The sequence below is a fragment of the Ovis canadensis genome, chromosome 9 (genome assembly GCF_042477335.2).
Source record: "Ovis canadensis isolate MfBH-ARS-UI-01 breed Bighorn chromosome 9, ARS-UI_OviCan_v2, whole genome shotgun sequence".
Taxonomy (NCBI): Eukaryota; Metazoa; Chordata; class Mammalia; order Artiodactyla; family Bovidae; genus Ovis; species Ovis canadensis.
Window position 1 is genome coordinate 86682394 of NC_091253.1, and position 15301 is coordinate 86697694.

General features: G+C 45.2%; 1 protein-coding gene and 1 pseudogene across 2 annotated transcripts in view; both read left to right on the plus strand.

Annotated features, from left to right (window-relative positions):
- The window catches only part of SNX31 (sorting nexin 31), an 84967-nt gene that overhangs the window by 24527 nt on the left and 45139 nt on the right, over positions 1-15301 (plus strand). For both annotated transcript variants that reach the window (XM_069601150.1, XM_069601149.1), the window contains exon 5: positions 10632-10742. In XM_069601150.1, the coding sequence (XP_069457251.1) occupies positions 10632-10742 (111 nt within the window). The remainder of the gene's footprint in view (positions 1-10631; positions 10743-15301) is intronic.
- On the plus strand, positions 1722-3539 carry LOC138446099 (aminoacyl tRNA synthase complex-interacting multifunctional protein 1 pseudogene; annotated as a pseudogene).

Here is a 15301-nt window from a genome sequence, read left to right on the forward strand (position 1 = left end):
AACAAAATGTGCTGATATTTTTAAAAGTAAAATAGTGTTAAAAGTATTATAATATAACCATCTCCTGCTTTCCAGAGGCAATGGCTTTCAAATCTTTTAGCTTTTTCTTCAGATATTTAAATATCTGGAGATTAATCATATTCATCTCTTTCTCCTGTTCTTCAGTTTGTAGATATTATCTATTGACTCTCTGTATGAGGGATGAGGAGATTCGCTGGTGGCTCAGACAGTAAAGGATCTGCCCGCAATGAGGCAGACCTGGGTTCAATCCCTGGGTCAGGAAGATCCCCTGGAGAAGGGCATGACAACCCACACCAGTATTCTTGCCTGGAGAATCTCATGGACAGAGGAGCCTGGCAAGCCACAGTCCATAGGGTCGTAGAGAGCTGGACACGACTGAGTGACTTTTACACACACACACACATGCACACACATGAGGGGTGTGGATTCAGCTTTCTTGTATCACCTTCTTTCATTCCATTCTTCTCCCCAGTTTTATCTCATCATTAAAAACATTAAGTCCCTAATCAATATTTTGATCTTTATAACAGGTAAATATTTCTTACTACTGAACAAATAATATTTATGACTATGATTACCTTTACTTTCATGAACAACTTTTGTTTTTCTTAGAGTTAAAAATGACATCATTTAAAAATGATATCATTTAAAAGGAAAAAAAAAAGATGCTTACTTGTTTTTAAACATATGATTGGAGGGTTGCAACTTTGAGCCCCACCCGCTGGCCTCCGGGTTTGAGAGAGGGGCTGGGGACTGAGTTAATCACTGGTCACGCCTACATCCTGAAACCTCCATAGAAATCCCTGAACTGTGGGGTTCAGAGAGCTTCTGTGTGGGCGAACACATAGAGGTGCCGCATTCCTTCCGTCTAGCTCTTCCTGAGTTGTATCCTTAGTAATAAATGGGTTATAGTAAGAAAAGAGCTTTCCTGAGTCCTATGAGCTATTCTAGGAAACCATCAAACTCCAGTAAGGGGTCATGGGGATCCCAGATTTATAGCGAGTTGATCAGAAGTATGGGAGGCCTGGACTTGCAGTTGGCCTCTGAAGTGGGGGAGGAGCCGTCCTGTGGGACTGGGTCCTTAATCTGTGTGGTGTGTGCTGACTCCAGGTAATCAGTGTCAGAAGTGTCGATGCGAGTAGAGTGGAGAAAAACAGTGCTTTTCTTTTAGTGTCCCTTGAACAGTGTAAGGGCATTAGAGAGTTTTAAGCTAGAGGAGTACATTTTCAGCTTTGCATGAAAAAAAAGTATTCTCTGGCTACTGTGCGGAGAGTGCCTTGAAAGGGGGGCAAGAATGGAAGCAAGGTAACCAGTGAGGAGGCCATGGCAGAGGTCAAGGAGGGGAGAACGTATCAGGTAGGACTCAAGAGCAGGTGGTGAAGATGAAAGAAGTAGATGGATTGAAGAGATTGTCTAAGATGTGAATATACAAGACTCGGCACTTGATTGGATGTGAGTGTGGAGAACATCTTCCTGAATCTTTTCTGGACCCCTTTATTTCTTACCTGTTGCCACTAAGTCAAATCAAAGGTATGTAATGACCTCCTCATTCCTGTGCTAACAAGAGTGTTTGCAGGGGGTGCCCTCCCGGAGCTGCCATCCTTACTTTAGACCTGAAGGGATGCAGAGCACAGAGGGGAGGCGCCTGTCCAGATTTCCACAGGGTCCCGCACAGTGCGGGCAGAACTAGGCTTGGGACCAGGCAGTCTGCTCCGTGGATCATGCATTTCCTAATCCTACAGTCTAGCCCCATCCCTTGGTACCTTGTGCATGAGTGACCGCCACCCACTTCTCAGGTCTCCCACATCCTTCAGTCTTCCCTCTAGTTCATTTCCACTTACAGTGCCAGACACATCTTTCCCTAACTCCATTTCCACCCTTCCATGTGCCTGATCCAGAACCACCGTGACCCGCTCTTGCCTTTTTAATAAAACCCTCAAGTGTCTGATTTTAGGGCCATCTATGATCTGACCCACTCTACCAATGCAATCTACTTGCTCACTTTTCTTTTGCAGAAGAATTTAATATGGGCATGCATTTGCATCATTTTAACTGTTTATATAATTTAGATATCTCATTGGCCTGCAGCATAGTTTGAGTCAAGAGTTGCACTGAAGTAACAAATTAATGGTAGGCTTTCCCTTAATCATATCAAAAGGCAATGGCATCTTTCCATTCATTTTAAGAGTGTTTTTCCTCTGAGATAAGAGATGTTTGTGAGTCTAGGCCAAATACCTTTAAGAAGCCAAGACCTAAGCAGAGGTGTGTACCTGGAAAGGGACTATTTGCAACAGTTGCTCTGGAGAAGCCCCTGACCCTTGACTACTCAGCTAAATATGGGGCCTCAGGGGCCCTACTGTTATCAGTTATCATAACAGCAGGGGAACTTGAGAAATCAGACAGAATTCCCCTGGGGAGTTAGAAGTGAAGAAAGTGTGGGTGAGGCGGAGGCGCTCCTTACCTGCTCCCGGCCGAAGCTGCTGAGGTGCCTCAGTCCACCGATACATGATTTTCTGCCATTTCTTGGCAAAAAATGGCAACTGGTGATGCTGTTCTGAAGAGATTGGAGCAGAAGGGTGCAGAAGCAGATCAAATTATTGAATATCTTAAGCAGCAAGTTGCTCTTCTTAAGGAGAAAGCAATTTTGCAGGCAACTTTGAGAGAAGAGAAGAAACTTCGAGTTGAAAATGCTACATTGAAGAAAGAAATTGAAGGATTGAAACAAGAGCTAATTAAGGCAGAAATTCAAAATGGAGTAAAACAAATACAATTTCCATCTGGTACTCCACTAAAAACGGATTCTACAGTTTCTGAAAATGAGATACAATCTATACCAATAACAACCATATCTTCTGGTGCTAAAGAGCAAGTAAAAGGAGGAGGAGAAGAAGAAAAGAAGATGAAAGAGAAAGCTGAAAAGAAAGGAGAGAAAAAGGAGAAAAAACAGCAACCAGTAGCAGGAAGTGCTGACTCTAAGCCTGTTGATGTTTCCCATCTGGATCTTTGAATTGGTTGTATCATCACTGCCAGAAAACACCCTGATGCAGATTCTTTGTATGTAGAAGAAGTAGATGTTGGAGAAACAGGCCCAAGAACGGTGGTCAGTGGCCTGGTGAATCATGTTCCTCTTGAACAGATGCAAAATCGGATGGTGGTTTTACTTTGTAACCTGAAACCTGCAAAGATGAGGGGAGTAGTATCTCAGGCAATGGTGATGTGTGCAAGTTCACCAGAGAAAGTAGAAATCTTGGCACCTCCTGATGGATCTGTTCCTGGGGACAGAATTACTTTTGATGCTTTCCCTGGAGAGCCCGACAAGGAGCTGAATCCTAAGAAGAAGATTTGGGAGCAGATCCAGCCTGATCTTTACACTAATGATGTATGCGTGGCTACATACAAAGGCGCTCCCTTTGAGGTGAAAGGGAAGGGAGTGTGTAGGGCTCAAACTATGGCCAACAGTGGAATAAAATAAAACACTTCAGTTTCTGAAATTCATTAGAGAAAACAATAAAAAGAAATAACATTTGTCACTCATAGCTAAAAAAAAAAAAGTGTGGCTGAGGTTGTATGTGGGGAGCTCAGGGTACGTGCTGGGGAGGAGGGAAACCAGTGGCCCTGACCTGCTGAGGAGGGGCTTGGCATGATTCTCAAAGGTTCCTGGGAGGTGGGTTGTCCTAGCGCTGGACGCTTAAAGGGAAAAGCTGGCAGATGGCTGGGTCAGCATTTGCTGATGTGAAGGCCAGTACTGAGAGAGGGAAGCCACAGGACTGTTTGAAAAGTGACCAACATGGTGACTGATAAGTGTGCAGATTCACACAGGCAGATGGACACTTGTTGTATGTGGAGGGGCGATATAACATGGTACCTTACCCTGGTATGGTGGCAACATGATGGCCACGTCATTTATCCAGGTGAAATGAAGTGGGAGTCGCTGTCGTGTCCGACTCTTTGTGACCCCATGGACTATACAGTCCATGGAATTCTCCAGGCCAGAATACTGGAGGGGGTAGCCTATCCCATCTCCAGTGGATCTTCCAGACCCAGGAATTGATCCAAGGTCTCCTGCATTGCAGGCAGATTCTTTACCAGCTGAGCTACCAGGGAAGCCCAATTTATCCAAACTTAGACACTAAAAAAAAAAAATGAAACCCTACGATGATCTTTTATTTTTCCATATGTATGTGTGTATTTTTGGCCACCCTGGGTCTTCGTTGCTGCACATGGGCTTTCTCTAGTTGAGGCAGGTGGGGGCTACTCTCTAGCTGCAATGTGCGGGCTTCTCATTACAGTGGTTTCTCTTGCTGCAGAGCAGGGGGTCTAGGCATGCGGGCTTCAGTAGTGGAGGCTCTCTGGCCCTAGAGAACAGGCTCAGTACTTGTGCTGCCTGGGCTTGCCTCGTGGCTTGTGGAATCTTCCCACACTGGGGATCGAATCCATGTCCCCTGCACTGGCAGGCGGATTCTTAGCCACTGGACCACCAGGGAAGTCCCCTTAGACACTTAGAAAGGAGAGCTATAACTGTTATGCTTACATTTGTCTGATCGGGCTGCTGTAACTGGTAACTTAAAGAACTGAAATTCCAAAAACTGTGAGAAATCAATTTCTTCTTTGTGCACATGTACAGAGAGCAAACTTTCTGGTGTCTCTTCTTACAAGAACACTAATCCCATCATGAGGACAGGACCTCACTTAACCCTGCTGCTGCTGCTGCTGCTGCTGCTGCTAAGTCACTTCAGTTGTGTCCAACTCTGGGCGACCCCATAGACGGCAGCCCACCAGGTTCCCCCTTCCCTGGGATTATCCAGGCAAGAATACTGGAGTGGGTTGCCATTTCCTTTTCCAATGCATGAAAGTGAAAAATGAAAGTGAAGTCGCTCAGTGTGTCTGACTCGTATTGACGCCATGGACTGCAGCCTGCCAGGCTCCTCCATCCACGGGATTTTCCAGGCAAAAGAGTACTGGAGTGGGGTGCCATTGCCTTCTCTGCACTTAACCCTAGTCACTTCCTAAGGCCCCATCTGTAACAGCGTCACACTAGAGGTTAGGGCTCCATATGAATGGGGGCGTGGGGCACCAGAGACACAAACATTCACTCCAGAGCAATGCAGGAGCAACCTTCCTGGGCCAGCCAGGAGAAAAGTCCACCCTATTTGAGCCCAGGCCCTGGATCATGCAGAGCCGGCCTTGAGTCCTGCCTCTGCTACCAAATGGCAGTATGTCCTAGAGGGGAGTTACTTAACCTTTGTGAACTTTTACTACATCTGAAAAAGGGGGCTTTAAAATTTTTATTTTATTGAATTATAGCTGATTTACAGCATTGTATTAATTTCTGGTGTGTATCAAAGTGCCCATCTTTGCATGAAATGTTCCCTTGGTATCCATAATTTTCTTGAAAAGTTCTCTCGTCTTTCCCTTTCCATTGTTTTCCTCTATGTCTTTGTGTTGATCACTGAGGAAGGCTTTCTTATCTCTCCTTGCTATTCTTTAGAACTCTGCATTCAAGTGGGTATATCTTTCCTTTTCTCCTTTGCCTTTCACTTCTCTTCTTTTCTCAGCTATTTGTAAGGCCTCCTCAGACAGCCATTTTGCTTTTTTGCATTTCTTTTTCTTGGAGATGGTCTTGATCCCTACCTCCTGTACAATGTCATGAACCTCTGTCCATAGTTCTTCAGGCACTCTGTCTATCAGATCTAATCCCTTGAATCTATTTCTCACTTCCACTGTATAATTATAAGGGATTTGGTTTAGGTCATACCGGAATGGTCTAGTGCTTTTCCCTACTTTCTTCAATTTAAGTCTGAATTTGGCAATAAGGAATTCATGATCTGAGCCACAGTCAGCTCCTGGTCTTGTTTTTGCTGACGGTATATAGCTTCTCTATCTTTGGCTGCAAAGAATATAATCAATGTGATTTAAGTATTGACCATCTGGTGATGTCCATGTGTAGAGTCTTCTCTCGTGTTGTTGGAAGAGGGTGTTTGCTATGACCAGTGCATTCTCTTGGCAAAACTGTTAGCGTTTGCCCTGCTTCATTTTGTACTCCAAGGCCAAACTTGCCTGTTATACAAAGATCATTCTGTGGTTTTTGAGATTGCACCCAAGTACTGCATTTTGGACTCTTTTGTTGACTATGAGGGCTACTCCATTTCTTCTAAGGGATTCTTGCCCACAGTAGTAGATATAATGGTCATCTGAATTAAATTTGCCCATTCCAGTCCATTTTAGTTCACTGATTCCTAAAATATCAATGTTCACTCTTGCCATCTCCTGTTTGACCAATTCCAATTTGCCTTGATTCATGGACCTAACATCCCAGGTTCCTATGCAATATTGCTTTTACAGCACCAGACTTTACTTTCATCACCAGTCACATCCACAACTAGGCCTTGTTTTTGCTTGGGCTCCGCCTCTTCATTCTTTCTGAGTTATTTCTCCACTCTTCTCCATTAGCATATTGGGCAGCTACTGACCTGGGGAGTTCATCTTTCAGTGTCCTATCTTTTGCCTTTTCATACTGTTCATGGGGTTCTCAAGGCAAAAAAGGGGAACATTTCATGCAAAGATCAGCACAATAAAGGACAGAAAGATATTAACAGAAGCAGAAGATATTAAGAAGAGGTGGCAAGGATACACAGAAGAACTATACAAAAAAGATCTTCATGACCCAGATAATCATGATGGTATGATCACTCACCTAGAGCCAGACATCCTGGAATGCGAAGCCAAGTGGGCCTTAGGAAGCATCACTATGAACTGTGATGTAGAGGTAATGAAATTCCAGTTGAGCTATTTCAAATCCTAAAAGATGATGCTGTGAAAGTGCTTCACTCAATATGCCAGCAAATTTGGAAAACCCAGCAGTGGCCACAGGACTGAAAAATGTCAGTTGTTTTCATTCCAATCCCAAAGAAAGGCAATGCCAAAAAATGTCCAAACTACTATACAATTGCACTCATCTCACACACTAGCAAAGTAAAGCTCAAAATTCTCCAAGCCAGGCTTCAACAGTACATGAACTGTGAACTTTCAAATGTTCAGGCTGGATTTAGAAAAGCCAGAGGAACCAGAGATCAAATTGCCAACATCCGTTGGATCACAGGAAAAGCAAGAGAATTCCAGAAAAACATCTACTTCTGCTTTATTGACTACACCAAAGATTTTGACTGTGTGGATCACAACAAACTGTGGAAAATACTTAAAGAGATGGGAATACCAAACCACCTGACCTGCCTCCTGAGAAATCTGTATGCAGGTCAAGAAGCAACAGTTAGAACCAGACATGGAACAACAGACTGTTTCCAAATTGGGAAAGGAGTACGTCAAGGCTGTATATTGTCACCCTGCTTATTTAACTTCTCTGCAGAGTACATCATGCGAAATGCTGGGCTGGATGAAGTATAAGCTGGAATCAAGATTGCCAGGAGAAATATCAACAACCTCAGATATGCAGATGACACCACCCTTATGGCAGAAAGTGAAGAGGAACTAAAGAGCCTCTTGATGAAAGTGAGAGGAGAGTGAAAAAGCTGGCTTAAAACTCAACATTAAGAAAGCTAAGATCAAGGCATCTGGTCCCATCACTTCATGCAAATAGGTAGGGAAACAATGAAAGTAGTGACAGACTTTATTTTCTCGGGCTCCAGATGGTGGCTGCAGCCATGAAATTAAAATATGCTTGCTCCTTGGAAGAAAAGCTATGACAACCCAAACAGCACATTAAAAAGCAGAGACATTACTTTGCCGACAATGGTCCATCTAGTGAAAGCTATGGTTTTTCCAGTGGTCATGTATGGATGTGACAATTGGACTATAGAGAAAGCTGAGCATTGAAGAACTGATACTTTTGAACTGCGGTGTTGGAGAAGACTTTTGAGAGTCCCTTGGACAGCAAGATCAAACCAGTCAATCCTAAAGGAAATCAGTCCTGAATATTCATTGGAAGGACTGATGCTGAAGCTGAAACTCCAATACTGATGTGAAGAACTGACCCATTGGAAAAGACCCTGATGCTGGGAAGGATTGAAGGCAGGAGGAGAAGAGGACAACAGAGGATGAGATGGTTGGATGGCATCACCGACTCGATGGACATGGTTTTGAGCAAGCTCCGGGAGCTGGTGATGAACAGGGAAGCCTGGCGTGCTGCAGCCCAGGGGGTTGCAAAGAGTGGGATATGACTGAAGGACTGAAGTAGACTAGATAGCAAAGTGACTCAGTTGTGCGTTTCTATATCTTTCTCATGTTCTTCTCCACTATGGTTTATCGCGGAGTATTGAGTATAGTTCCTTGTGCTGTACAGTAGGACATTGCTGTTTACCCATTCTCCATTTACTGCCAGTCCCAAACTCCTAATCCTTCCTTCTGCCTTCTTTCTGCTACCCTCTCCCTCGGCAACCACATGTCTGTGAGTCTGTTTCTGTTTCATAGACATGTTCATTTGTGTTGTATTTTAGATTCCACATATAAGTGATATCCTATAGTATTTGTCTTTCTCTGTGTGACTTATGTCTCTTTTTATAATCTCCAGGTTCTTTTATGTTGCTGCAAATGGCATTATTTCATTCCTTTTATGGCTGAGTAGCGTTCCATTGTATATATGTACCATATGTTTATCCATTCATCTGTTGATGAACATTTAGGTTTCTTCCACGTCTTGGCTATTGTAGGTAGTGCTGCAGTGAAATAATGGTATAAGTATCTCTAAAAAGGGGGCTTAATAAGTGTATATTCCTCATGGAATTGTATGAGAATTGCATTAACTACTATATCTATATCTGAAGCAGCACAGAGCACAGCTATCAATATTGTGATCTAACAATAGATTTATATGTAATAAACACACAGATATTATATTCACTCATATATAAGATGCTATCTCTGCATGTTGACTGTATATATAAATATAACACATTCACAAACATACACTGTTTTGTGGACCAACCCTTTGAATTTGGAAAACAGCAGCCTTTCTCTTCTAAAGTACTCGAGTTCAGAATCATAGCCATTTAGTAATTGTAAGCAGGTGGGCTCAGGGTGGGGGTGGTTAAAATTTAACCATTATTCAAGGCTTGCCCTTGGATAATAAAATTGGGAGAGAATAAGCCTGTCACTAAGGTGATGGGCCTTTTGAGGTACCTGGCAGTGTAGCTGGGCTTCCCTGGCGGCTCAGCTGATGAAGAACCCACCTGCCTGTGCAGGAGACATAAGAGACCGGTTCAGTCCCTGGGTGGGGAAGATCCCCTGGAGGAGGAAATGACAACCTGCTCCAGTATTCTTGCCTGGGAAATCCCATGGACAGAGGAGCCTGGCAGGCTACAGTCCTTGGGGTCATAAGATTCCCCTGTTCCCTACAAAGCCTGGTGCCTAATCCACTGTGTCTGTGAACTACAGGGGATGGTCAGGAAGACTAAGGAAGGGAAGGGGCTGCCTGTTGAGGGGAAGGGGTCTCAGCGGTCAGCTGACCTGAGCCCCAACCCCATGATCCCCAAGAATCTGCTGATCGGTCATTTGGATCTTCCTTTCCCCAAACTGATTCCAGGAAGGAGGTGACCTGGCTGGAAATTTTCTGGTCACTCTAAAGAGGTACCTCCTCTCACCTTCCCCCTCCCACCTCCATCCTCACCCACTGTATTGCTAACCACTAATATTTCGGCTTATATAGTAGGCTCAGAACACAGAAGATGATTTGAGTGGCTCTTTTCTCAGTTCTCCCATGGATGTCACATCACTGGTGCCATTCTAAATGCCCAGAAGGGAAGTGAACGTATCACACACAATGGCCGCGTGAGTCCATGGTGGAACCTGGGATGAGAAGGGCTGTGACCAGGATCAGCCTCTCAGAGAGGAAGCAGTTCTATGAATTGACAGGAACCCGTTTGGGAGGTGCTGAGAACAGCCACCCCCAGACATAGCTGCACTGAGAGGCCCGCATGGTCAGCCACTGACCCTTGTCCCTGCCTTGCCCGAGGTCCCTCTTGCTGAGCACCAACCTCAGAGTCATGCTTCCCTCAGTTCTGATGGGCTTCCCATGTCACTGGCATGTCTCTGACCTTCTAGAACACTCTATCCGAGAGGTTCACAGGTCCCTGGATTCCCAGTCGCCTCTGGCACACACAAGTCCCCTGAAGAAGGCTGGAATGTGTGTGTGCAGGCACGGCTGTGCTGAGCTGGGGTGTGGGCCCTCAGATGGTGCCATTCAACCAGATGGAGACGATTCCCCACACGAGCCTCATGATTTGCAACTTCAGAGTTTTGTTTAGCAGGAGCTTAAATTACCACCTATCACAAACCTGTAGAGATGCCTGGAAATATTCAAAATGAGAGTTAAAATCTGAGATGACCAAGAGTCACGTGGATGATTTTTATCAAAAGCTTTTTTCCTAAAATGGATACCTTGTTTATCTGCAAATTATTCAAGTTGCATGTCATTGCTTTACCTGGACTCCTCTCCACCCCCTCTTCACTCCCATCTCACCCCCTTAAACCAATCCCCTCAGTCTCTGCACTCGGCTTTCGTGTGCTTTGGACACTGTGTGCCCTGAGGGCCCAGAGAGGGAGCCGACTGCCCCCCATAGAAGGGTGCCGAAGCTTATTGTGCTTCCTTCTACTTACAGGACACATTCAGCATTGCCATCAAGAAAGTGTCTCTGGATATATTTCTGCCTGATGGAAGGAACATTAAAGTCGAAATTCTAACATCAGATACTGCCGAAAGAGTCCTGGAGGTAAATTCGATTTAAGTTCCAGCCCCAGACCTGAATTTAGGAATCACTCTGTTTGAAGGCAGGGACAGTTACCTTCTGGAAGCTTCCTGCCTGTCATTTTATTCTGGATGACTCGTTTGTAGAGACAAGAGACTGATGGAGAAATTATCTGAGCGACTGATGGAGGAATCTCAGCTACAACCAATCTCTGGGATCTCTTCGGTTTTCCCCACTGCCCGTGGGCTGGTGTTGGTTCCCTGGAACTCAGCCAGGGATGTGCCTCCTGCAAAAACTCAAAGTCCTTTATTATGGGATGTCCATGGTTGGGAGCAGGATGGAGGATGGAGCCCAGATGAGTCTATCCAGGGAGACTGATGTCAGGTTCTGGCAGAGAATGACAGTGGGGTTATCAAAGCCAGAAAGACTGCTCCCTTCTCTGATGCAGGGAAAACCCCTGAAACCAATGCCCAGCATTTCTAATCATGGGTCCACAGGGCCAGCCCCGTGCTCCACTCAGTTCTCTAAGGACCCAGAGGATGGGACCCAGAAAGCATTCTTCTTTCTCCAGATGCAGCCATAACTAACCTGGCCCCTGTGGCCTCTCCTCCCTCAACTGGGCTGGGAGGGTTGGCTCCCAAATCCCTCTCCTATGGAGGGTTTTAGTTTGTCAACTTAAATAGGAAGGTAAAATCAGGCATCTCAAGATTGTCAAGAAGATGCATGCAATCAGGAAATAGCAGAGGAATTGGCAATTGGGGACATACAAACTGGAGAGGTTGCTGGCGTGTCCACTGAGGGCTTGGAAGAGACTGTATTTCCAGGCTGGGAACGTAAAGAGGGAGAGTTCAGTTAAAGACTGCTGAAACCAAAACAAACAGAGACCGGATTTGAAAATTCCCTGAGCAGACAAAACCAGTCCAGTCACACAAACAAAGCTCCATTCCACTTATTTCATGAGACCAGCCTGACCTGGGTCATATCGTGTTCGGATCTCTGGAAACCATGAGCAAAATTTCCCAAGGTTAATGCGAGGCAACCCTGGACCAGCTCCCTAGCATTTAAAAATAATTCCAATATTATCAGTTTTCTGTGAATCAGGCATTTGTGAGAAATCAGCCTCTCAGTCCTTAGGGCTTGTCTTTTTGAGGGCACGCTTGTGGGGTTTTTCATTTTATATCCTCCAGTTGCATTTTAGATTGCAGTGCTTTCACCAATGCTAACCTTCCAGAGAAACACTCAATGGAGAATAAGAAGTTATGAACAGGAGGGGGTCAGAAAGTTTCTAGGACCTTTCCAAGAATGGGAATTCCCTGTGCTGAAGTCCTGGTGTCAGCTGGCTTCTGAGCTGGTGCTCCCTGCTGGACTCCCAGGCCTTGAGCCTGCCTTGCCCTGAGACTCTGGGTGCTTCCTGTTGCATCCTGGCTCCCCTTCCCAGCTTGGAGGTTTGAGCTCACCTGCGCCCTTTTGTTTGCACCCTCAGATTAGGAAATACCCCTTCTCTAGGTCTTGCTCTGCTCAAGAATGATAATTTTATAACTTCCCTCCTAACTGAAGTCACCACATACAGCCTTTTCTTGGCTGCTGGATTGTGACCCGTTTCCATGGTATCGGCAGCCACCTAGCTGCTAAAGCCATTCATTGAGAAGTTACTATGGTTCCTCCTCCACCTCCTCCTTAGCCCCCCAAATCCTACTTCCACTACATCCCATCTCTCTGCTATTCATTCACCCTCCCTGTTTCCTCCTTTCCCTCCCCATGCCCCTAACAGCCCCCCAAACTAGTTTCCCTTCTTCCAGTCTGGCTAATCTGTACTGATTTCTAGAATGATCTTTCTAAAATGCATCAAGTGCTCTTGATGTTGAACACTTGAGGGGTTTTATACCGAGAGACCCCAGAACACAAATCACAGGTCCCTAAATTGCCCTCCCAGGATGAACAAAGTGGGAGACAGACACACAACAGAAGAAGACAGTGATAGCTGGTGTAGGGAACACAGACTCAGAGAAAGACAGAGATGTAGCTGCAGGGTGTAAGCTAATTTGCAGACGGTTGGACCTGTAGAGACCCGGAGAGCAGCCGCCCTGCCTGTAGACACCATTATTGACATGTTTTTCACACACTGGGCTCACTGGCCAAATTAGACATAACTGCAGCTAGAGTCGGCTGCTGCTGGGAATATGGGGTCTCCTATCTTCTGGGGTTAGGTCAAGTCCCAGGTTTAAATTACAGAGCTGCCCCATCCTAGCTGTTTGAGTCTGGGTAAGTTATTTAATTTTTTGAGTTGATGTCTCAGCAATTATAGGAATAGCTTGTCATCCATCAGCAGTGGCGGTCACCGTTCTTCATCAATATTGGTATTGGTACTGATATTAGAGGGAGTGCTGAATAAACATTGAGCAGGGCAGTAAGTCTGGAGGGCTTCCCTTGTAGCTCAGATGGTAAACTGTCTGTCTGCAATGCCGGAGACCTGGGTTCAATTCCTGGGTCTGGAATATTCCCGGGAGAAGGAAATGGCTACTCACTCCAGTATTCTTGCCTGGAAAATCCCATGGACAGAGGAGCCTGGCGGGCTACAGTCCACGGGGTTGCAAGAGTCGGACACGACCAAGCAACTAAGCACACACACAGGGCAGTAAGCCTGGGGTTCCACGACGCCTCCTGTCTTGGCCAGTTTCCCTTTGTAACTAATAGCATAAGTTGAATGAGGTACTTTAACCTCAGAAAAATGAACTTCCCCTCTCCCATCACATTGACTGGCGAGAAATTAAAACCCACGGCGTGGACATCCTTGGCACTGGAAGTAAAACAAAGTAAAGGAGTTTCCCTAAAAGGTAAATCAAACACTTGTGCTGTGTTGTGCATAGTCACTCGGTCATGTCTGACTCTTTGTGACCCTACGGACAGAGGAGCCTGCCAGGTGATTCTCCGGGTAAGAACACTGGAGTGGGTTGCCACGCCCTCTTCCAGGGGATCTTCCAACCCAGGGATCAAACCCAGGTCTCCCACACTGCAGGCAGATTCTTTACCATCTGAGCCACCAGAGAAGTCCAAAAGCAAACACTTGGCCAGGAACTGGTGTGAATTCTCTTCCAGGGAAATTCCATAGCTGGTATAAAATGTAATTTGCATTTTGTAATTAAAAATTATCATCCGTATCTTTTCAAGCCTACTTGTTACTGCTCTCACTTCACCACTCTCATTGCACTTCTCCAGCTATCCTGCTGGGTTCTTTTAAGGACCAACAACAAAGTAAAATCTCTTTTTATTTTGTATGCGTCTGTGCTAATGTAGTGGTACTAGTGGTATTTGAGTTTTGAAGCATCATTAACTTTTGCTAAGAAGGAAATACTATCGTGTCTCTTTTTGTATTGATTTCTCCTCTTGAAAGAAGGTGTTTATCTATGTCTTTATACGTTGTAGAAAGCATCTCTGTCCTCTTTCTTCTCACTCCACTATCTTCTTTGGCATGTAAGCTTGCTGTTTTCAATGAATGAGTCAGAGAAGAGAGGAATCTAATTTGAGCGGATGTGGGTCATATTTACTTTAGGAAAGGATGACTTTGCAATCTATTACTACTGGTGCACACTCAGCCCCACACACAGAGGTGCCCTGTGGTTTGGTTTGGACTTTTTGTTTGTTTGCTTATTTTTGCAAGGGCCTAGGGAAAAGAGTAAGGTAGAAAGAAGGAAAATGGGGATAAACATTGAGTAAAAGCTGTGAAAAGTTCCCAAGCTCATCTTTATTTTCAGAGCTATATTAAGAAACTCACTCATACCATCCTCCTCTTTAGACTGTCTCTCAAGGCAATTTACACACTTCAGGCAGGAAAAGTACCACTTTGAGTCTAGCATTTATACAACTGCCACCTTGAGAACTTGGAGCCCTGGTTAAAAGGTCAGCTCATGAACAGAGCTGTATAGGAGGACCCTCACATGTTGCAGAGGTGGTCCAGCGAATTCAGACTAGGTGTGCAAAGAAATCACCCAGGAACCCCGCTGTAAAGAGGGGTGGGCAGGCTAAGTGGAGAGGGAAAGGGCCAATGGAACAGGAACCTTGGTGAGGGAGGGTGAATGGACGTGAAGTGTTACAAGGTTACAGCCTCATGACCAGTGGATACAAATGAAATCATCTGTGTTGAAATGAAAACTGTTTGAGGTAAAGGTCAAAGAGGAATATGAAATGAAGGCAGCCTGTGCCCAGGATCAGAGGTTTTACTGAGCAAAAGCCACATGAGTTAGACTTGACCATCACAGCAGACAGGAGAGAGAAGGAAGCCTGGGGTGTCACAGGTGGACATTATCCTGTATACTTTCATATGCCAGCCAAGTGGTGGGGAACATCCCTTTTCCCAGGATCTGGTAATCCAGCCCCTGGGGCAGGCAAGATGGACAAATGATCGTGGTGAATGGCTACTGCCCCCAGGGGACAATAAAGACCAAAACCATCTGGGAAGACACGCCCGCATGTGAGATGAGACAAACCAGTCTCAGCTGGGACCAGTGCATGTCCACTGCAGGGGGACCAATTTTTATTTTCTTTACTGTGATTTTTTTTTTTAAATTTCTAAATTTTCTAAAATG